Here is a 25138-nt window from a genome sequence, read left to right on the forward strand (position 1 = left end):
TTACAGTTATCGACAGATGTCCAGTCCAATCAGTGGCCGATGCTGATGGCTACCAACCAATCAGCGTCTACTTCCTGATCCTGTATCCTTGCGTTAAATGAACTTTTACCATGTGGAGTTACCTGTGGACGGTCAAGGGTTTTCAGTGTGAACAACTGTTCGGTGTTTTCCGTTTATTGGATTTAAACAAACGTCAAAAATTCCATTATGATCATGTCTGACTTTACACTTTGTTAGCGGGCTAGTTTGAAAGAAAATGTAGATTTCTTTCACCTCACGGCCCCAGCGAAATCCCATATGCCGACATGGACTGGACATCCGCAAACGATGGGACGTCAAGCCAGGGAAGATCTAAGGTAAATAATAATATATTTATTATCAACCACATCACAAGCATCATTTTGCCTAGGAGCATTTACAATATTTTTTCGCGTTAGTGCGGTTAAGGTTAAATAAGAGTATTAGTATTTCACGTATGATTGGCTTTTAATGTAAGTCATAAGCCAATCTTTGTGTTGTTTCTTTGTCTGGCGTATAGCCTTAGCCAATGGGAGAATGGTCACATCTTCTACCATTGGCTTCTCGCTTCCGCCCCCTTGAAATGACACTAATATTAACCAATGAGGCGAGAACGACAGCGTCGCATTTGTTTGTGACTGGATGCTAAAGCTGTAGTAGGCGGGACTTACTTCGTGGTGTTTTTGTGACGATGTGAAAATGGCGGCGAATTATCTACTACATTAACTTTGTCGTGAATTCACACAGCAAAGCTGTCTTACTAACACCTACTATAACTCAGAACAGAAAAGTTTACAGAGAAGGCTACCCGGAGTGAACATTTTAATATTATACAGTACATGAGGACTATTTAAACGGCTGGATTTTCCCCGCTGTGATTCCGAGTTTTGAGTCTTGTGGAAAAATGGTTTTATTTAAAACTTGAACGGCGGCTAGCCTAACGTTACATTACCCGCTAAATATATGTTCCTCACTCTTCATATTATATTGCAATTAGATGCTGTAACCGTTACATATAAGCCGTATGTATAAACGAGAACCTATATCGCTTTGTAATTTTATTTGTTTTACGGCGGATTTTTTTCTAGGCTGGATAACGTTAGCTGCCGATGATGCTCGTTCACTCTCTCAGCACGTTCATCTTGACAGCTTAGCCGCCTTCTATCCTGCATATTCATGATATTTTTGTGAAAATGTAACGTAATACAGATGTAGTATTAAAGAGCAAGCTGACCTTCGTTTAAATTACCAAAGCATTTGTTGAGGTTTTTTAAAGTATTTTTAACTAGCCGCGTATTCAATACTGTATTCATGTAACGTGTCGATATAGTCCGTAGTAAAGTGACTTTCCACCACAGTTGTGTGGTGTTTTTTTTACGAAATTAACGGAATAAACTGCGCTTGCCGGATCGTGACGCGCGCGTGTTGCTGTGGGCAGCGCCTGAATCTACTGCGAGACAATGGACGAGTCCAAACCGCGGTACAGCAAGCGACTGGTAAGTGCAACAGCACCGTAGTTAGATAATTGAGAGAGATAAAGTGCCTCACTGAGTACACTGTGTTCTGATGCTTTGTGTCTCACTGGAATAGAAGTTCACTGATTTTCAGTGCACTGAAACGTTATGTGAAGCACTAGTGTCATGTATACTACTTATGTTGGACAAATGTATGAAAATGGTCTCACAAGTTTTTTCATGATCATATTATGATCAGATTTCTTGCATAGTCCACTGAGAGTTCACATTAATTTGGTTTTGGCACATTTGTATTGAAACCAACGCTTACAAACTAGTTTCAAATTGGAAGTCCAAGATACCCTGTTGTTTACCCTGTATAACAATATAGTAAAGTGCAAGTGGCATAATGACCAATGTATGGTAACCCATACTTGGAATGTGACCTGCATTTAATCAATCTAGTAGTGAATACGTGCACTGCAAGTCATGAACATGCATACACCCGTAGCAGTGGCAGCTATCACTGCAGCACCCTTGCATTTGGGACAGGTGCCTTGATCAAAGGCATCTCAGTCGCAACCTGCTGGCCGTGAGATTATCAGTCGTCATCATTTTGCAGTGGGATGGCATACTTTATAAGCACACTAAAATGCTGTTTATAACATTTTCAACACTGTATTTTACTGTTGAATAGCAATATGCTATAAATGCATGTAAAAGATCAGCATAACATTATAGCTTTTAATTTTGTCCATTGATCTACAACATACACTTAGTAAAATCCACAGTGCCATGTTTACATTAAGCCATTTGTTGATTATTACCTGGATGTGCTGACAAGTTCACAATCACATTTACATCTTCTGTATATGGTGTATCTTTGAAGCTTTACTGTCCTATTTTCCATTGCATTGTTGAATAAATAAACTGTCCTTTATGTATATGTAAGTCATTGTAAGAGGTTCTGAGTACTGAATGGACAGCATATTTTGGCCTTATTTGTGTCAGTGGTATAAAGTTGTGCAGATTGGAATGCTTGATGCATTTCTAGTCTGTTGAAATCATGCTGTTTGGTTTGATTACTGGTGTTTTAAAGGGGACAGATCATGATAATTGGACTTTTCCATGTTTAAGTGCTATAATTGGGTCCACATGCAAGCATGTGAAAAAAATAGGTCATTGGAATTTGGCTCCTCTTGTGATGTCAGAAGGGGATAAAACCGCTCACTAATCTGCACTATCCAACCACGGAACTGGAACTCATTTGCATTTTAAAGGACACACCCAAAAACACACCTTTTAATTTTTTTTTATTAATTACCCACTTGTAAACAACTGTTCACTGTTCTTTTTTTATTAATACAGTATTTTTATTAAATTTATATTCATCGAGTTGAATTGAGAATCGAAATCGAATCGATTTGATAGCTTATGAATCGAAATCGAACCGATCTGGAACATCTGAATCAATACCCAGCCCTAATTTATAGATTATAAAATGATTGAAACAGAAGATGCGAATTGCTTGCAGACAGCAGGTGACGGTATTTGGTCCGCATTTTGTAAAAAATACAGCATTAGTTCTTTTGTTCAGTCCTTTCACAGAGAGAAACATAAAAGAATAATAATAAAAAAACAATAATGAAAGATCAAAATAATGGCGTTGTGTGAGTGGGAAATAATAATTCTTGCATGAAAAACTATAGAAGATTCTATAGTATACTATAGTAAACTGTAGTAATATTTCACAACAACCATTACACTTTATCAATTTCAGAATGAGAAACATAATCACAGCCTCCATAGGTTAAAATGAGTAATACATGTTGGGTTACCTAATGAAAATATTAAGTGTGTTTCTATCAATGATTTGTAGTTGTTGAAAGCAAATATAAAGTATAAGAGCAAAGTCTTCATAGTCTGGGTACCTTTTTAAGAATATGTGGTGCTATAGATGGTGCTATAGGAGTGTAACAAGCTTTGGAGGGGATGCTGTGTGCATTCTGCCTGTGTTTGAAGTGAACGGAGAAGTGTAGGACGAATGTTAGGATTGGTTGAGCAGACCATGTGAGCATACATGCGGAAATAGGGAGAATAGTGGGAGGGGGCACTGCAGAGGCAAAAGAATGATCGAGGAGAGCAGACGACAGATTTTCTCATGCTGAAAGGGAGAAAGAAGTGCAGGGATGGAGAACGAACAGGAGATCTTGACTATCGTTGACGGTGGCGTGTTGTTGATGAGACGGAGAGGGAGGAAAAGGAAGATCAGTGATGAAGATGTGACACTGAAGGTGCGAGGTGTGTAGTGTTTTGCTGCCCTCCACAAGGGCTTCTTCCAAGAGCACTGCAGTCTAGGGCTACTGCTTGGTGATGGGAAGAAAGAGGGTGTATATAAATGCCTGGGGTAGAAAAAAGAAAAGCTATGTATAAATTGCACCAACTTTCCATTTCATCTTGGTTCATTTCAAATGTAATACGTTTGTATGTATTGTTGTGATCTCAAGGTGATACCTTATTGTACACTAGTGATGATGTCACGTAGGAACATGGTGCAGTAAAGCTAATGATAAAGTGGTACGAATTTCCTTATGCATATTTGCTGCTTTTGTCACTGCTAGAGTCTTATTGAGAGTTTAAGTATGTAATTAAGAGATAATAAATGTTGATGAAATGGTAACTTTAGGAGTGGCATACTGGCAGCCTTGTATGGTGCACACAGGACCAGAGAAGTGAAAAACGCAACATCATTGACTAGGGATGGGCACGAGTACTTGGGTAGACGGGGGTGACCAGCAAGAATTAACCATGGATTTTCAGTTATTGTGACTTTATTCCCTATATTAAAACATACTTTAATAATCTTGTGGTATTATGATCACATTGGCATTCTGGGTGAGTCCTTGTTGTTTGACTGGTAAGAGTTTAGAAAGTGGTACACTTGGTACTTGGACTTGTATTCAAAAACCCATAGACTTCAGTACAGCTTTAGGATTGCAGGGGTCTTCAGACATTTTTTTAAAAAGTTAAACTATTAAAATGGTTCGATGTTACAGCGAGACCATGCGCAGACATAACTTGATCCTTTGAGCAAAATGCATGCGGATTAACAAGGATATAATATTTTAGAAGGCCAAAAAAGGGACTTTATTTTTAATACATTTTAAGTTTTATAGAGATGCACATTGTTTTATCAGTTCTGCACAGGGAAGTGGATATGCCAAGAATAAGCAGCAGTGGCAGGTTCCTTAAGATACTGCACAATCATGCTCTCTGTTCATTTCATCGATTTACTGCCCCCTCTTTTTTTTGTTTTGTGTTTGACGAAAAGGCATGTGATTTGCCAGCAGTCCACATCACCATAGAGACATTAGGGCAAGGAAAAGCAAAGGAGGGTCCTATTGTTTTTCTTTGACAGAATGCTTGGCGTGTTACTTAACTTGTCCTTGTAATGGTGTAGTAGTGCATTTGTGCATCTTGGACATTCATAACTTCATTATTTGGTATGCTGACTTGTTTCTTAAAGGCACAGTAAGTAGGGTTTTAAGTGTTTTATTAATCAAAATCAATGTCTTTATTCATAAATATGTCCTTGTTGGTGTCAAATGACCTCTGCCAGTGATCTGACTTTTCTTTATAAGCTTAGAATTTCTTCTCTTTTTCTTACAATCAACGAGTAAGCAAGGAGGTTTCCATGTCGTTTCGCCGAATTGATAAACTATAATAGCAGAGAGGGACAAAAAGCACTAGCCCACCAAGTACCAATGCGTTTCCACAACGCATTTTCATTCAGAACACGTGAACTAGCTGAAACGCACAAGGAGATCAGTGATTACATAACGGCTACTGTAGTTGCAAAACGCATTTGGAAAAGCGAGGCGCTAGAGAGCACTATTCATTTGAATGCAAAATACAATTTCACCACTAGATAGGGGGTAAATCTTACTTATTGTCCCTTTTAAAGGCTTTTGTTATTCATATATTAGGTCATTTCAAATGTGAGTAGTCAACTCATCTGCCTTAAGGCTAGTGTATTTTATACTGGTTTACCCAACTGTTATCAGGCTTTATTTTGTTGTTGCACTGTGTTTTAGGAGTATGGGGACAATAATTATCTGAGAGGGTTTTACGGTGCAATCGGTCTAATAGCTAATGCACAGCATGCTGTCAGCACACCAACCCAACACAACAGAACGTCTACTTCTTCTAAGCTAAAACCACAATAATGCATTATAATTATTTTAATGCCATATATCATTTTAATCACATCAGTTTTAACCATAAATCATTTCTACCATATTAGTGCACAGAAGAATTAAACGCGTTAAGACTAACTAATATTAATTAAAAAATAAGTTACGGTATGATGTACATGACGAACAGCACCCCCAAATAATTGCAATTCTCTTCAAGATATACATCAAGAATGAAATACAACCAACAAAGAGAAGATATTAACAACAAGTAAAATATATTAGTTAGCCAATTTATTTGTATGTATGTTCAACGCTGTCCTAGGCTTGCCGCGATAGTCGGTGAAACGGTGATAACCGGTGCTTCAGCCTCTCACCGGTTAGATCACTTGCCCACCGCGACACCGTCTTTCACCGTCGTTTTGATATTTTCATGTAATTTAATCATTTAGTTTCGTTAGAGAGAGCAAACTGAATGTGTCTGGTGCCTGAATTAAGCGGAGCTGAACGCGCTTCACGTCACAAAGCAGCAGGTGTCAAATTTCATTTACTCCTGTCAGAGTTTGCGAGGCGAGCTGAATGACCAGACGAAGGCAGAAGCCGCGTGCTTACTCGTTTTTTTTTATAATATACATATATGATGTTTAATATAAGCGAGATCGTTTTGTTGTTGTGTTTATCATCAAGAAAAATAATAAACCCATCATTCAAGCAGCGCTTTATGGAGAAGTAGCCGGTTGCTCTGCTTGGGACTGGCTGGTTCTTTGAGAATTACCTGCGCACATTGACTCAAGCACTTAATTAAATCAGCTGTTGGACTCACATTGCACGCAAATTCATACGCAATTTAACGTAGCGTATGCAAGCACTGCATTTAAACAGTTGCGTAATTCAAAAGTGAAAGTAAAATGTGCACGTCTGCATGCGCATTTATAAGCCCCTCCCACACGGTGACACCGGTATCACCGGGTTTGTGACGCGCTGATTCACCGGTGGGAAAATTACGTCACCGCGGCAACCCTACGCTGTCCCTGTCATCTTCTGTTTACTGCAGTCCGTTTTCTGTGTTTGAGCTTCCCCGTGTTGCCATTCTGTGTAACAACAGCAGGTCAAGGTACGTGATTTAAAGCTCAAATCTAATTGGATAGGCCTTTCGTCGCAGTGCCCTCATATCACGTCTCACATTCGCTCCGCTTCATCGCAACCCGGTCAGGAATTTATTTTACAGAGAATGATGCTAGGTTGGAAAATAGTGAATTATCAATAATGTGGGAATAAACAAACAAGATCAATACCAATCTAAGCATTGTTGCTAGCTTCCTCTTCATTTATCAACACTGAAAGTGAGTTTTGATCGAGATGCTTGCAGCATTAGTCTACACCTTGTGCGCAGGCGGAGATTTGCAGGAATTATGTGTTGCTATGTGTAGACTATTGTTTGTGAGTGCAAGTTATTTTATGAGTGTGTTTTTGTTTGTGGTACTGTGGGCAAGCACATTTCTGGACTTAGTGTAGGTGTGCGTTCAAATAGCCTGGCACTCTGCATCCCTTGTCAGTGTGTCAAGTTTGGTCTAGAACTTTGTTTGTTATAAAACCCTCATGATCGTTCAAAAGTGAAGTATGACTGTCTGTACACAATGGCGATCTGGGTATTGATCTACCATTGTCTCATTTCGTTGCTCCCTTGTCTTACAGCGGGCTGGCACTCGGCGACGTTACCAGGACGATGCCATTTCCGACGATGAGATCGATGGAAAGAGGACGTTCGATCTGGAGGAGAAGCTGCATAGCAGCCGCTTCAGCTCGGACAGAGTCAAACGAATGGAGGGCAAAGGTCTGAGAGAGACACAGCATTTATTTAAGCAACTTTTCATAGAACAGCAACACTGTGTTAAGGGTATATATTGATCCCTTATCTGTTTTGTTCAGATTTCACATATGAGTACATCCAGAGAGGGGGGCTAAGGGACCCAATCATCTTTGAGAGACCCGATGGACTTGGCATTAAGTATGATATTGTCATTGTTTAAAAATTGCTCCCTTGAATATAGTAAGCTAGCCCTACTTTGGATTTGTTTTTTGCTTGTATTATTTTTATTTGTTAGATGCCTGAACAGTAGCATTTGCTAAAATAATTAATGTAAATTTTCTTGTTTATTGCTCATTCTCTTTGTCATATATTATGATTTGCATTTCCAGTTCATCTGAATTTATATGTATATTTTCAGAATGCCAGATCCAGATTTCAGTGTGAATGATGTGAAGACGTTTGTAGGTAAGTGTTTGTTGTAGTGTGTGTTGCTGAATTGTACATTTGTACACATACGTCACACATGTAGTATGTAGCCAAGGATATGCATTGATTTTTGTCACAATGTGCATGTGTCGTGTGTAATTTATAAAAAATGCCACACTTTTCCAAAAAATTCAAGTTTTAATTTCAGTTTCAATGTGACTTTAAGAGTAACAACTCTGCCATTGTTGAACCCCACCTTTGCCCTTCTCTGTTGACAGGAAGTCGACGCCTGATTGATGTAATGGATGTGGCTACTCAGAAGGGGACGGAGATGTCAATGGCCCAGTGGTGTCGGTACTATGAGACTCCGGCTTCCCAGAGAGACAAGATTTACAATGTTATCAGTCTTGAATTTAGCCACACTAAACTAGAGAGTCTTGTCAAAAGACCTGCAACGGTTAGTACATTATATTAAATGTTCCCATCAAACAGAATACTAGTAATTCAGTCTCTGATATCAGCCTCCTTGACTTTTGTTTGTGACTTCTCCTGTTGTGATAGGTGGAAATGATTGACTGGGTGGACAACATGTGGCCACGGCATTTAAAGGAAAGGCAAAGAGATTCCACAAATTCTATCATGGAGATGCAGTACCCCAAAGTGCAAAAGTAAGCATGTTTCCCTGTCTACTTTACTATCTCAGCGTAAAGTAAACTTCCTTTTTTTCATCATTGTCATTTCTAATTTTTGTTAAAACCCTCTCTTATCTTTAGTTATTTATCTTTTACCATGCTGTCCTCATCTTTCCACTTCAATATTGTCTGTTTTCTTTGTGCAGGTACTGCCTAATGAGTGTTCAGGGCTGTTTCACAGATTTCCACGTAGACTTTGGAGGCACATCTGTGTGGTACCACATACTGAACGGAAGCAAGGTCAGAGAACATAGTAGATGGAGCTCATTGATAATGGCGTATTATTGTTTGTATGTTGTATCTGATAATCTACTAGAAACATTATTTGAGCGAAGAATTGAAGAGCTCAGATGCCAAACCCAAAGTGCGTCTGTCATGTTTTCTTGTAAATGTCAGAGTTGCAAGTTTTATTCGACCAAAAATCATGTTGCTACATCACAAAAAATTTAAGGACCCCTCTCTTTGTCATATATAGGGCTGGGATAAAAAATAATTTTAAACGATTAATCTAGCGATTATTTTTTTCGATGCATCGATTTATCTAACAATTCATTTTATCTGTCCGATTCGACTTCGATTCGATATAAATTCTTAATTATCGCCCCATTTATTAACTTATAGCAATTTATACATGTTGATGTTCATATCTGAATGTAAACATTTCAATATATGCTCTTAAAGGAATATTCCATTTTCTTAAAAGAAAAATCCAAATAATTTACTCACCACCATGTCATCCAAAATGTTGATGTCTTTCTTTGTTCAGTCGAGAAGAAATTATGTTTTTTGAGGAAAACATTGCAGGATTTTTCTCATTTTAATGGATTTTAATAGAGCCCAACATTTAATACTTAACTCAACACTTAACAGTTTTTTTTCAACGGAGTTTCAAAGGACTATAAACGATCCCAAACGAGGCATTAGGGTCTTATCTAGCGATCCAGTGCGACCTAACGTAAATGCGTAGTGACGTAGGGAGGTCACGTGTTACATATATAAAACGCACATTTGCGGACCATTGTAAACAATAAACTGACACGAAGACATTAATTAGTATCAGTTGACATACAACAACGTCGGAACGGTCCTCTTTCAACACATTTGTAAACACTGGGGCGGAGTTTCGCATTCGTCCTCTGTGACCTCTTGACATCATGACGTATTGCGTGGGGTCATGCTGGCGCATCACGACCGGATTTAGACGAGAAGTTGTGGTCTAAGTGGATATTTTTTATTTTTCTTGTCAAAAATGACAATCGTTTCCCTAGATAAGACCCTTATGCCTCGTTTGGGATCGTTTATAGTCCTTTGAAACTCCGTTGAAAAAAACTGTTACGTGTTGAGTTAAGTATTAAATGTTGGTGTCAATTAAAGTCCATTAAAATGAGAAAAATCCTGCAATGTTTTCCTCAAAAAAACATAATTTCTTCTCGACTGAACAAAGAAAGAAATCAACATTTTGGATGACATGGTGGTGAGTACATTATCTGGATTTTTCTTTTAAGAAAATAGAATATTCCTTTTAATATTTCAAAATTAAGAAATACTATACAAGTGAATTTAAAGGCGGAGTCCATGATGTTTGAAAGCCAATGTTGATATTTGAAATCACCTAAACAAACACGCCCCTACCCCAATAGAATCTGGACCTTCTGTTGATAGACCCACCTCACACATACGCAACCCGGCATTTGATTTGATTGGCTATAAGTGTGTTTTGGTAGTCAGCCCGTCTCCTTTTCCAACCTGTTTTTCAAACATCGTGGACTCTGCCTTTAATGCATTCTTAGTCAGAGGTAGCATTCAATAAAGCGTTTCCGGCGCATACTGTGCAGTTTAGTTTCCGTATAAAAATCTCAAGTTCACATTATTTTACATGCATTTATGAGCAAAACCTCTTCAATGTGCCTTTTGATGGTCAGTGTCATTTTTATAATTTGATTTGTTTAATCTACATTGTTTTCGTGGTGTTTTATATCTTCTGTGATATAAACACAATTACATGCTGTGTGAAACCGCTGTGGACTGGAGCCACTCGCGTTGCTACTACTCTACGGCACCACCATTTTGGGTCTGACGAATCGACGCGCATATTTTGCATCTACGTATTTTTTTCATATCTAGGAATAAAGCTGTAATCTTATATCGCATGCAGTAAAAACAATGGGTCTCATTCACTAAGCATGCGTACGCACAAATTTGTGCGTGAGATGTGCGTACGGATGTTTTCACGAACAAATCGTTATTCAACAAAAACTTTATCACATTTTTTCCTAATTTTTTTTTTGCAAAAATTCAAGAAAAGCTAAAACCACTCATACGCTATAATCAAATACTAGGATATAATTATAATGTGTATAATAAAGTTGATATATCAAATTTACATGATTGTATTTTATTTTATAATATTTTCTGTATTGTATATTATTATGCATGAACTTTATTATTATTATTATATACATTATATTATTTTTTACATTATTACATTATTATAGCCTACTTATTTTATAAATAATATGCACTTAATGACAAATCTTCACGCTTTCCTTTATCACTTTTTAAATCTCTATATGAAAGCGTCTGCTTAATGCCTAATGTAAACGTCATGTAAATTTAATGAGAAGTCTAAACATCAATCACTTGATCTCCTGACTGTTTTATTTTAAATACAGATGCGCATCTCTGTCATATTAATAAAGATTCATATTTGTTAAGGCATCCAATACTTCTTTAATGTTACTCCGGTCGGTGGACAGTACTGCTGCCATCCAAAAGCTTTGAGCTGGTTTGGGTGTGTTTTATGCAAATTACTAACCTCGTGCACGGGGTCGCTCATGTACGCACGTGTTGTTAATTAGGTGGAAAGTTTTCGTGAGAAGTTCAAGTGTGCGTATAAATACGAAGAACATATGCAATTATTAGTGAATGAGATCCATTGTCTGCTGTATGTCTTGGATTGTTGTTTACTGTGTTGCTTTCTTCTACTTGGCACAAAATCAATCGCTATTTCCAGCATACACCACGCCTATAAAGAAAGGGTACTGTTTGGCGTTGGAAACACAAAGGTTTTTTGTACTGTACCGAGGCATTATCTGAGGCTTTTCCATTTGAGTTCCTCAATTCTTTTGGCCTAGTTTTAGTGAGTCACTTTAGCCTCTTTTTGTCATGTTTTGATAATCTAAGAAATGAACCTGATTGTCTGTTTCCGCTATAGGTGTTTTGGTTAATCCCACCCACACCACAAAACCTGGAGCTGTATGAAAACTGGGTGTTGTCAGGGAAACAAGGAGACATCTTTCTTGGTGACAGGGCCACTGACTGCCAGAGGATTGAGCTCAAGCAGGGATACACGTTCATTATACCATCAGGTAACCTCTAAGGATGTGTATTTAAATTGCTTAAGCGATACATTTGTGTTTTTTGTAATTTATCAAAATCTTTGTTTAGGTTGGATCCATGCGGTTTACACACCCGTGGACACACTTGTGTTTGGTGGAAATTTCCTGCATAGTTTTAACGTTCCTATGCAGCTGAATGTTGCCAGCATTGAGGACAGGACACGGGTGAGCATAATATTTGCAGCAGATAACATGATTTTTTATGATTTCCAAAAACATATCCAATGTGTTTCATCCAAAAATAAATGTATAAAGAAAGTGAAGCATTACAATAGTACATAAATATTTTTTATTTTTTTGCATTGTGGTAACAAAAGGGCATTATCTTAAGTAATAGTTGTGCAAAATAATGTAGTCCTTAAATAGGCTTAATTTTCTTTGTGATGTTATGTGAGATATCTGAAATAACATGACCCTTATATTTCTTCATCCAAAGATTACATTTTGAGGAATATTGATAATCCTTCATGGTTTATGGTTTCCCTCTTCAGGTGCCATCGAAGTTTCGTTGTCCTTTCTTTTTCGAGATGGCCTGGTACGTTTTGGAGCGTTATCTGTACAGTCTGACCAACACCTCCTACCTCATCCCTGAATACCAGAAATACTCTCTGGGCATCGGTAAGTAGATTCACTTTCTCATAAATGTTCTTGTATGACTTTTAATTAGAAGGTAAACTTTCTATGTCTGACACAGGCATTAAGCAGGAAAGTTCGGGCTGTGAGGTACTTAATGGCCATACTAAAGAGGAGCGAGATGAGAGCAACGCTCCTCCCAGTGGACCAGGGGTGAAGGTTCACCTGACTCCCTTCGAACTGGAGGGGCTTTGGAACCTGGTGGGAAAGTTGGAGGCTTTGCCTGCACATAAGAAATATGTGCCTTCTGGAATACACAACGCCGCCGCCTTGCTGCACGACATACGGGTCAGCACTTGCAATCTAACATGGTTATTCTGATGCATTTGCTTTTATTTGTGAAGCTGAATCACGAGTTGCAGGATGTCACTGAAATGAATGTTACGTGTGGGTTACTCACGAGTCTTGTTTTTATCTCTCTTTCAGGCGCTTTTAAAAGAACATGCAAACGACTCCCCCAAACTCTCCTACACTGGAAAACCTATTGTCAGATGGCCAAAGAGAGTAAGCTCAGTAATTATACTTGTTTGGAAAGTTAATATAATGAAAACAAAACCTTTTTTTAACCAAAAATATTAGAAACATTTGAATAATTTTACTAAAACCCGAGTTCACACTATACACCATTTATCTGTTTGATCCATTCCTTCATTTACCTGTCTTCTTCCTAAGCCCTCCTGGTATCAGCCCCCTCCTCCCCCTCCACCTGTCATCCGTCCAAAGCTGGCGACCACACCCATCGTTCCCCGGCCAGTGAAACCATCCTCCAACATGTCGGTGCTGCGGCGGCGACGCGTGCGCTGTAAACGCTGCGAGGCCTGTATGCGCACGGAGTGTGGCGACTGCAATTTCTGCAGAGACATGAAGAAGTTTGGTGGCCCTGGCAAGCTCAAACAGACCTGTGTCCTCCGCCAGTGTCTCGCTGTGAGTCCAAATGATGTGTTTTTGTGTAAATATATCAGTAATTATTTTCTTACATGGAAAACATCGCATAAACAACATTTGCTGATCAGTAGTAGTAATAAAGACTTATAAAAGGGGCAAACAGCCTTTGCTGATAATAATATCAACGGCTGTGTGTGATAGAAAGCTAATCAGTAGCTTGGTATGGATTAATCAAACTCAATGGAGACATCCTTAAATATATAATACATAGAGTAAAACAAATTTGTGTATGTTTGTGTTGTCTTTCACCAAACGTTTCTTTGTTTGCATACTAATATCTCTTTTCTCAATAGCCTGGTCTGCCGCTCTCTGCCGTATGTGAGATCTGTGGGGAAGGAAGCCTTGATGTTGGCGAGGAGCTCATGGAGTGCTCCAACTGTGCTCAGATTGCCCATCCTAGCTGTTTAAAGGTACAAACATTAATCCCTTTCACACATGCAGTCTTTACTGGTAATTTAGGGCAGTGGTTCTCAAACTTTTTCTGCGTGCGGCCCCCCTTGTATACAGTGCATTCCTTTGCGGCCCCCCCAAAGAAAATTTATGACAAAAACAGTTCTAAAATGTAACTTTTTAATTAAACAAAACATATTAAATTATACAAAGTAGTGATGTTGGTTAGTAGGCTTTTTTTTGTTTAATTACACAAAATTTATGATAAATTAATGTATTTTATAAAATGTCATAAAACTGGGGCCCCCCTGGCACCGTCTCGGGGCCCCCAGGACCCCAGTTTGAGAACCACTGATTTAGGGTCATGTGTGAACAGAACCTTTCCAGTAAATCAGTGCTGTCAATTTACCAGTAAGAGAGGTTGTAAGATTAGCAGTAATTTACCGGTAAACGCTATGTGTGAACGAAAAATATAGATTACTGGCATTTAGAACGGACAACGTCAGACTGCGCTGACAGCTTCGGGCCAATCATAACATTTTAATACAGACACGTTTACCCCCGCACTGTTTACGAACGTTTCCACACACACACACACACACACACACACACACACACACTGTTTGAAAGTCGAGCACCCCTGAAGTTAACGTTCACATTTCTTCACCAGAGTTGTTTTAAACAGCTTACCATCTACTTGCTGAATTGCCGACGTCCTTAGCACACTTTCTCTGAAGCTTAATGTGCAAACAGTACTGTTGTTTAAGACGCAGTTTCGGTTTTACGTCGCCTAATGCAATGTTGTTTGGTCACGAGCAACTTCGCGACCATCAGGGTTTACCACAGACGTAAAAACAACAACTATGAACAACGTGGAGTGTTTACAAATACAACACAGAGCTTGCCGCGCGCCACAGGTAACTTCCGCTTTCTCACAGAATTTACAGGTATTTTGATACTGATGTGTGAATGATGTCTTACTGGTAAAAAGACGGAACGTAGTAGTATGTAGCTCAGGAGATGCATTGCATTTTGTCGCAATGTGCATGCGTCGAACGTCTGCTTGTCCGTATGTAGGTGCGCCTTCAGGAGAATGTAGCCCAGGAGATGAATTGCAATTTGGCGCAATGCGCATGTTTCGAACGTCTACGTATACGTAAGAGTCAAATTAACTATGCTTTGCAAGGCTGTTTGTACCGTGCACGTACGTTCGCGTGCAAGTAAAAACAGATTATATTCTGGGCTAAAGTGTAGTCCATTTGTTATGTGTATGTGAGGGTCTGCATACAGTGCGCGTGACGCAGTTTTCATCATCAAAATAGTGCGCGTGTGCTGTATGAGCACTGGATTTTTGAAACGTTTATGCTGCGTTTACACCAGCCAAGGTAGAGGCGTCAAGCGCAAGTGATTTCAATGTTAAGTCAATGTGAAGACACGTTGACGCACGTCTGGAGGTCTCGCGGCGTGAATGGTGCTTTTTGTGCATTTTGCATTTCAGGCGAATTTGCGTCTGACGAATTTTAACTTTGGCGGATTTTCGCGCCGTGTTAACCAATCAGGAGCCTGCTTGCTGCTGTGACAGCAGCCCCGCCCGGAGTCACTCATTCAACATGGAGGAACGATATTGTCCGTGAGCAGTCACCCGGAGCTATACGACACAAGTTCTTATTTCTAGAGAGACAGGAATAAAAAAGGACCTCGCTTGGAAGAGTTGTAAATACACATTTCACTTTTGAGTCACGTGACGTTTATTGACCCGTGGCATTCCCGCTGTTTTTGAAACTATTTTCCCCCATAGTAAGGTGACCAAATACAAACCAGTAACTCTCTCGATGAATGCACAATCAACATCAGCCATCTTGCAAACAGACACCCGCATAGCACTTGCCCCTCCCACAAGAAGCGGATTTCGCCTCTGACGGGCTTCAAATGCTTGCTTTTCCGCGCGTGTACTTCGCTATAGACACGTGAATGCATTCAAACTGTTCAAGTGGAAACTAGATGCGATTTTGACGCCTCGAACGCGGCTGGTGTAAACCCACGGTTACATTGGACGCGTAGGTCGCGCATGCGCTTACAGGAGAATGCCTTCAGGAGATGCGTCGAACTTCTGCGTACACGTACGAGTCAAGTAAACTATACTTTGCAAGGTTGTTCGTTTAACCGTGTGTACACGTAAAAAACTGACTATACTACGGGATTTAGTGGTCAAGATTTTAAAAAATGCTCTTCTTCTCGGTTTATACAGGTATCGGGAGATGGAGTGATCAACAAAGATCTACCCAGCTGCTGGGAGTGTCCCAAATGTGTTTTGGGCAAAGACACAGAATCTGAGGTATAGCAGACATATACCAGCAGTTATGCACTCACAGAGCTTTTAAGTATTTTTTTTTAGAAGAGAGGGTCTGTCCTCCAGCTTGAACACAATTTAGCTTTGAGCTTTTAATCTAACGCTAGCTTTTGCAGGCCTGCATACATACGCACTCATCCACACTCTCAAAATATAAGGGAAAGGTGCATGGCGAGAGCTTACTGTGTCGTACACACACTGGTCTGTTTTTCCTTTGTGCCAGTCGTCAGGCAGCGGTGATGACATCACGGCACAGGATGGGTCAGGGGGGCTCAGGGGCGGGGCGTGGCACAGGGTCGGGCGGCCCCCCTCTTCACTCTCCCACGGGTCGCTCCAGAAACATGCAGCGGCCCCTGAGCAGCGGCTCAGGAAGAGGGTGAGAGGCTCCGCCTTTCTCACGCCACCGCTGCTGCACGCGCATCTCTGCCTCTACCTTTGTCCTGTACTGCTTTCTCCCTCTTTTTTTACTTTCATATTATTTTACCTGCTCTTTGTCTTGTGCTCCTACCTTCCTGCTTTGGTCTTCCTTTTGTTTTTGGCTCTACATGACCCGCCCTGTCGCATCTTCATTGTGCCCCATCACTGTTTGGAGTGAGGGCTTCATGATCAGCTCTGTGTTGGCAGATTGTGTGATTCCATTGCTGTAATATCAATGTTTTTTTAAGATCATATTAAATCGTTCATGTTCGTGATTTTTTTTTCTCCCCCAGATAAATGTAGAGGGAGCGAAAGCACATGTAAGTAACTTTGAAAGCTACAGTAATTGATGTATGACCAGTTTAGATTTTTAAGTGGCTTGCCTTTGCTACATATCTCTTCTCTCTTTTAGAAACGCAAATCCTCATCTCTAGATCCTCGTGTGGCTAAGATCTACCGACGTCATGGAATGGAACACGACGACGATTCTGGCAGCGACGATGAGGATGGAGATGGTGGGAGGAAGATGTCAATCCACTCAAGGGGTGGCATGTCTTCGTCCCGCAGAGGTTACGGAACTGGCAGGCGAGGAGTTTGGAGGGGCTCCACACATCGAGGGAATCGAGGAGGAGGCAGCTTGACGAGTTCGCTGAAAATGAGGCGAGGACTTGGTGCAAGAGGAGAGAGAGGAGGCCGGGTTCGGTTAAGAGGAGGATCTCATATGAGGCGGCGACGCTATGAAACCGAGGACGAAGATGACGACGATGATGATGAAGACGATGATGATGATGACGAAGATGAGGAAGACGATGATGAGGATGATAGTGACGAAGAGAGGCATCTGGGCAGATCAGATAAGCAACATCGTTCACGGAGGAGACGGCATAGAGGTGAGGACTACGATGATGATGATGAGGAGGACGAAGATGACGATAGCGATGAACAGGACTTTGAAGGAGATGATGATGAGATGGAAGATATGGATGATGGAGGGGATGACGATGATGATGATGGAGAGAACCAGTCAGATTCAGACACTGATCCACCTGTCCTACTCGTCTCCGATTTGAATGATGACCTGCTGAATGATTCCTACCTAACAGTGACTCTTCAGCGTCCTCCCAAAGCCAAACGTGACCCCGGCTCCATAGTACCTAAACTGGAGGCTGCTATGTCTCCCCGCACACCCAACGCTCCTGGTTTCATCCAGCGCAAAACATTGCCCAGGGCGCGACTCAGGAACAGCAATCTGACACCGACTGGTAATGGACTTTCTCAGTCTAAAGGTGCCAATGCATCCAGCCGCCACCACACAAGGCGGAACTCCAACCAAGACGGTCGAGAGAGAGACACTTTGTCACCTTCCTCAGTGTCTTCTCGTTCTTCCGTTTCTCCACCACCTCCGCCTCCTTCCATCACCACCAGCTCTCCTCCATCACTCCTCTCTCATCCCTCTTTCCGTGATGTAGGAAACGAGCGAGGCTGTGAAAAGGACATTTGGGTGTCTGTGTTCCGTTACTTGAGTCGGACTGACTTGGCTGTGTGTATGAGAGTCTGCAAGGCTTGGTACAAATGGTAAGTGTCAACTTGTACAACATGTTCCTCATTGCAAATGCATGGACAGAATCTTTGCTGGCTGAGGTGTTGCCTGACGTGCCAAAAATGCACTTATTAGCACAAATTATGGGTAAATTCGGACTGATAATCCTGTAGTGTGAGCCTGGCTTTAGATTAACATTAAACAAGTATATTAATCACTTAAATGATACTAAACTGCATTTCGCCATCCTCAGCTAAAAGAATACATTAGAGCTGCACGATTCTGTATAAAATAAGAATCACAATTCTTTTGCTTAAAATAAAGATCACGATTCTCAAGAACTTTGTTAATTTTAAAGACGTACAACCCTTGAACATTAGTTTAACATTAGTTTTTACAGGTGCAAATTAATTATAATTCTGAAAGTTTCAGATAAGTGTAGATAATCTTTCAATTCGGTTAATATTAATTGTAGAGTGATTATGTATTCATTTTATATTTAAAGAAAAAAAATTAAATACACATTTTAGTAGCCCAACTAAAAAAACGAATACGTTTTGGTGCAAATTGTTGTCACATGGATTGACATTACTGTATGGTAATAAGCTATGACGCAGTTCAGCGGCAACCAATCGCAAGGCGGAAACATTCTGCGGGAACCAATCGAAAGGCGGAAACCTCTGCTTGAGAGGATTCCAGAGAATGCATTCGAGTGTCAGAGCGTTTTTTGACGCTCTCGCTGGCGGCGTGAACGTCCATCGGGTTAATGATATAATAATAATATCTACATGCACTGCTTAATCTTCACGCCCACTAGAACACTTGGGCCACATACAAGAAATATGATCTATATCCGGAATATGATCCTCTTTTTGTAACTAAAACAACGTCACGGTTCTTGTCGGACGTACCTGCGCATTGCTCTGCTTCACTCATTCTCTTTAGTTTCTGTTTCTTTCTGTCTAACTTTTTGGCGAAAGCATCCGCTGTACCAGTGGAGCGAACACAAGCAGATCTGGCTTGCGCAATAATAAATGTGACGTCAAGACGCGGCCGCTGTGATTGCGTGTTGTCGAGAGAACAGACGAGACTACGTCTTTCCTACTTGAAAATATAATTACCTGAATCGCCGAAATGCTGGATTAAGATCGCTTGGGGGTAGAATCGAGATCATGATCTTTTAACGATTAATCGTGCAGCTCTAGAATACATGTGAATATGTATATTCAAATATAAAACTGCCTTCAGAAAAGTAACAGTTAAAGGTTTTTAATTTGACCATTCATTTGCATTGCATGTTGACAAAAAGCTCATGCATTGGGGAATGACTCACAGTTTGGTACTTGGCAGTATAAAGATGCTGTAAGAAGAGGTCCAAATATAGCTGCATGTCTGTGCCTTCTTATTAAGGGTGTCACGATTTCGAACTTCGAATAAAAAAATGGAATCGTCGATGCTGCCACGCCCCCATGTCACGTCCGGTCTGTGACGGGAGCGGACATTTCTCTGAACTGAGATCTGTTTAAGTTTCACAACAACTTATTTCAGTTGCTTAAGAGTTATAAAACCGCATTTAAACATGACTTATTGGGGTATAGTCTCAGAATCTCGTCTGACGGTAATAAAAGTGCGTTTTTAAGGTGCAAAGTACTGACAGGAATGTTTATCTGACAGGAAGTTTTGTTTTATCTGGTATGTGTGTGTACCATATTTTTCAACTGGCAGCACGACTAACATGGCAGGGCATCTCCGGGTTTAAGGTCAGATGGTTTATATTTCATAATAGTCTAGTCTAAAATGGCATAGCAACCTTTTCTTTAAAAAAACAGTAAAAATCGAGAATCGAATCGTGACTTTAGAAGCGAAAATGTAATCGAATAGAGGATTTGGAGTAGGCTTGCCGCGATAGTTGGTGAAACTGTGATTACCGGTCACTTGCCCACCGCGACACCGTCTTTCACCGACGTTTTGATATTTTTGTGTAATTAAATCATTTAGTTTCGTTAGAGAGAGCAAAAACACTAACAACTGAATGTGTCTGCTGCCTGAATTCAGCGGAGCTGAATGCGCGTCACGTCACAGAGCAGCCGGTGTCAGATTTCATTTATTTCTGTCAGTGTGCGAGGCAATCTGATTGACCAGACGATGGCAGAAGCCGCGTGCTTACTCGTTTTTGTTATAATATGCATATATGATGTTTAATACAGCCAAGATCGTTTTGTTGTTGTGTTTTTCATCAAGAAAAATAATAAACCCATCATTCTAGCAGCGCTTTATGGAGAAATAGCCGGTTGCTCTGCTTGGGACTGGCGGGTTCTGTGAGAATTACCTGTGCACATTGACTCAAGCACTTAATTAAACCAGCTGTTGCACTCGCATTGCACGCAAATTCATATGCATTCATTTAACGCAGCGTATGCAAGCACTGCGAAAGTAAAATGCGCATGTCTGCAGGCGCATTTATAAGCCCCTCCCACCCGGTGATACCGGGTTTGTGACGCGCTGATTAACCCATGGATATGTATATAAAGGCTAGATGGCTCGTCCGCACTGCTGGCCAATTGAGTGCAGCGTCCGCATTTTGGCGGCCATCTTACGACAGGGCGCTCGCTCACTTGTAGCATTGAGTTTTAATGATGCAGGTACTTTTAAATGACCATAACTTGCTTAATTTTTTACCGATTTTCAAACGGTTTGGTTTGTTATAAACGTCAAAGATGTACCTATGACACTGCATACCTATACTAAAAAATAAATTCATGAAACATGAAACATGAATTTATAGCCAGAATTATAGCCACGTTAATAACGTTTGTAAAAACTCAAACCGTTTGAGAATCGGTGGAAGGTTGAGCAAGTTGTGGTCATTTAAAAGTACCTGCACCATTAAACTCAATGCTACGAGTAAGATGGCCGCCAGGTGATGCCGTTAGGGACTCCGCCTTGAGCCATCTAGCCTTTATATACATATCTATGGATTAACCGGTGGGAAAATTCTGTCACCGCGGCAACCCTAATTTGGAGAATCGTGACACCTCTACTTACTATTATCATGATATTCTCTCACTACGTGATTGCCTAATAATTGTTCATCTTTTCTGTAGGTGCTGTGATAAGCGCTTGTGGACACGGATAGATCTGAGCCGCTGTCGGTCACTAAGCCCCCAGGCTATTTCAGCCATCATTAAACGGCAACCTGTGACACTGGACCTCTCTTGGACACCTGTGTCAAAGAAACAAATCGCCTGGCTCATCCATCACCTACCAGGTAGAGTTTCCCAAAGTCCTGACTGTTAAATAGATTTGCACAATATGCTTTTTCGTGGTGAAATATTTCCTCTCCTTGTTTCTCATAGGTCTGAAAGATCTAGTGATGTCAGGTTGCTCTTCATTATGCGTGTCAGCTTTGAGTTCACAAAGTTGCCCGGGTTTGCGAACACTAGACCTTTGTTGGGCTGTCGCCGTCAAAGATACACAAATAAAAGACCTAATAGTGCAGCCAGGTGAGATGGAAGCACTTACAGTAGCACTTATTTTTGGGGCCGTGTGTACTGTTTTCTTAACATATATTTTCTGTCACACAGGCAGTGAAAGTCGCAGTCGGCTAAGAGGTTTGCTAAATTTACGTTTGTCTGGCTTGGATATAAGTGACTCCACGCTGAAGCTGATTGTCAGACACATGCCTTCGCTGAGGCGGTTGGATTTGTCTCACTGCCAGGGGCTCACAGATCAGTCCGTCAACCTGATCACCGCTTCTGGGTGCAACACCCGAAACACGCTCAGACAACTTAATCTTGCAGGTACCTTTGATCTTCTGCCTTGTAGATTTTATATTTTTGAATTTTTTGCCTATAAATTTAGCGCATCAGGTGGTGTGTTGCCAAAACCCTTCGGTTAAAAGTATGCAAATGTGTGATGCAAAAATGATTGGCATCCACACAAAAAATGCAGGTTGGGTTTTGGCCCTATTGTGATTATTTATGTGACCTTTATTAATTTGATGACCATAATCCGAATTTAGCCATGTTTTGGTTTATAACAAAACAAATAAGAAATGCAAAATGAAAGTAAAACAGCCAGTCAGAACAGAGCTCAACATTTTTATTCATGAGCTATTAACAGGCCATTTCATTCTAGAAAAAAATCTTGGGGTTGTAAATGGATCCGTTACTAGATCATTTTTGCACTTAAAGGGATATTCCGTTTTCTTAAAAGAAAAATCCAGATAATTTACTCACCACCATGTCATCCAAAATGTTGATGTCTTTCTTTGTTCAGTCCAGAAGAAATTATGTTTTTTGAGGAAAAAATTGCAGGATTTTTCTCATTTTAATGGACTTTAATAGACACCAACAATTAACACTTAACTCAACACGTAACAGTTTTTTTCAACGGAGTTTCAAAGGACTATAAACAATCCCAAACGAGGCATAAGGGTCTTATCTAGCGAAACAATTGTCATTTTTGACAAGAAAAATAAAAAAATATGCTCTTTTAAACCACAACTTTTTGTCTAGGTCCGGTCCAGCGCGACCTAACCTAAATGCGTTGTGACGTAAGGAGGTCACGTGTTACATATATAAAACGCACATTTGCGGACCATTGTAAACAATAAAATGACACAAAGACATTAATTAGTATCAGTTGACATACAACAACGCAGGAACGGTCCTCTTTCAGACACTTGTAAACACTGGGGCGGAGTTTGGCGTTCGTCTTCTGTGACCTCTTGACGTCATGACGTATTGCGTGAGGTCACCTGGTGCATCACGACCAGATCTAGGCGAGAAGCTGTGCTTTGGAGGTGTATATTTGTTATTTTTCTTGTCAAATCGTTTTGCTGGATGGGACACTTGTGCCTCGTTTGGGATTGTTTGTGGTCCTTTGAAACTCCGTTGAAAAAGCTGTTAAGTGTTAATTGTTGGTGTCTATTGAAGTCCATTAAAATGAGAAAAATCCTGCAATGTTTTCCTCAAAAAACATAATTTCTTCTTGACTGAACAAAGAAAAACATCAACATTTTGGATTACATGGTGGTGAGTAAATTATCTAGATTTTTCTTTTAAGAAAATGGAATATTCCTTTAATAAAGTCACGCACCTTCTATGTAGATATCAGAGAAGAATTTAACATATTATTTAAATGAGTTTTCGGCACCTTTTAAAGAAATTGTACGCATACAAGTTCTTGTTGTTTCTGTAAAAGTCTTCATGCTGATTCTCACTGATGTCTTTGTTTCTCTCCAGGTTGTAATAAGTTGACAGATGCTTGTCTGTCCTATATGAAGCGATTATCAGCTCTCAGATTGTTGGATCTTCGAGGATGTAAGAATGTGACTCGACGTGGTTGTGAAAACTTTATCTCTGATCTCTCTTACTGCACCCTCTTCTGCCTAACCGAAGACAAACTCATTCAGAAAATATCATAATGGCACGCACGCACATACTAGTCTCCACGCAGCTCTGCTTTGCAAGCTGACACGTGCTACATCCCACTAAACACAGGCCGATGTATTAGCCTGAATGGGAGGATGAGGCTGAAAAAAGAGAAAGATGGAAGGATAACGCCCCTGATATTGGCGAAGGGTTAAAACAGACTGATGTGGGAGAACCTGAAGATGTAAGTAAATTGTGTAGGATTGAATTCCTGTAACCCACAAGACAAATCTAAGCATGTCCAGAGCGTGGCGGCTTTCTTTTCTGGGCATTCAGCCTCATCTAAAGTGACTTCTTTTTCAAGGTGTTTGTCCATGAGCTTGACACTAAACTTCAAGTTCTGCCCAAGTGGTGTTTGTTAGGTTTGGAAGGAACATCTGATGAAATTTTGGGTCCAGTGGACCTATCAGTTTTGGGGGAGTTCGTGTTAATGCTAAACTGTATTCTTGCATTTTGATGAAAGAAAATGACTGACATTATGTTTCCTGCTTGTTCTCATCTGCCACAACCTATTAAAAAAAGAATGTAGTGGTGCATACTTGCCATCAGAGTATGAATCTTGAGCATTTCAGCCTACAGTCATCTTAGTGATCTTTCTTAGCAACACTTCACTTCAGTCATTTAAGGTTTTGTTGTCTTAGTTTTTGGACAGTGTTTATGTGCTCCTACTGAAATCACTCTTCTTTTAGTTCTTTGCTGCCATCCCGCCTGTATTCTCCTGTCCCATTTAAGCTTGAAAGGGTTGATAGTTTAAGCTAAATTGCTTATTTACCTTTGGAAAGCTGTAACTTAAATGCAACTTGTAGCAACAAAATAGCAATTATTTTCTGAAGACTTTCTGAAGAAATTTGATGTTCAATTTGTTTTGTTTTTTCATGAAAATGCAGAAAATAAAAAATGTAGAAAAATTACATCTGAAAGCTGTTGTCATTATTGCTGCTGAGGTTTTAGGTTGTTCAAGAGGCCATCTAACTGACATAAACAGCAACCAATCAGATTGTCTACAAATGGAGAAAGTTCAGCACTGTTGCTACACTCCCTAGGCGTGGTTGTCCTGTAAAGATGACTGCAAGAGCACAGCGCAGAATGCTCAATGAGGTGAAGAAGAATCCTAGAGTGTCAGCTAAAGACTTACAGAAATCTCTGGCACATGCTAACATTTTTGTTGACAAAGCTACAATAAGGAAAACATTAAACAAGAATGGACTTCATGGGAGGACACCACGGAGGAAGCCACTGCTGTCCAAAAAACATTGCAGCACGTTTGAAGTTTGCAAAAGAGCACCTGGATGTTCCACAGCACTACTGGCAAAAAAATTCTGTGGACTGATTAACCAAAATTGAGTTGTTTGGAAAGAACACACAACGCTATGTGTGGATAAGAAAAGGCACAGCACACCAACATCAAAACCTCATCCCAACTGTGAAATATGGTGG

General features: G+C 40.3%; 1 protein-coding gene across 5 annotated transcripts; it reads left to right on the forward strand.

Moving 5' to 3' along the window:
- The first annotated feature begins 112 nt into the window (after positions 1-112).
- Positions 113-24612, forward strand: kdm2aa (lysine (K)-specific demethylase 2Aa). Of its 5 annotated transcripts, none has more exons than XM_055204893.2 (22): positions 113-356; positions 7361-7499; positions 7595-7673; positions 7894-7940; positions 8180-8358; positions 8463-8569; positions 8740-8833; positions 11808-11961; positions 12041-12156; positions 12483-12609; positions 12686-12912; positions 13051-13128; positions 13297-13548; positions 13863-13979; positions 16208-16294; positions 16533-16685; positions 17020-17046; positions 17139-18301; positions 21371-21534; positions 21623-21769; positions 21851-22066; positions 23513-24612. In XM_055204893.2, the coding sequence occupies exons 1-22, from the start codon at positions 306-308 to the stop codon at positions 23692-23694; spliced, it is 3906 nt and encodes a 1301-aa protein (XP_055060868.2). In that variant the 5' UTR covers positions 113-305; the 3' UTR covers positions 23695-24612. The 5 variants fall into 5 exon arrangements, with proteins under 5 accessions (XP_055060868.2, XP_055060869.2, XP_055060867.2 ...); XM_055204894.2 differs by lacking the exon at positions 113-356 and adding an exon at positions 687-1514; XM_055204892.2 differs by lacking the exon at positions 113-356 and adding an exon at positions 3599-3766.
- The last annotated feature ends 526 nt before the right edge of the window (positions 24613-25138 follow it).

Source organism: Misgurnus anguillicaudatus, chromosome 3 (assembly GCF_027580225.2).
Source record: "Misgurnus anguillicaudatus chromosome 3, ASM2758022v2, whole genome shotgun sequence".
Taxonomy (NCBI): Eukaryota; Metazoa; Chordata; class Actinopteri; order Cypriniformes; family Cobitidae; genus Misgurnus; species Misgurnus anguillicaudatus.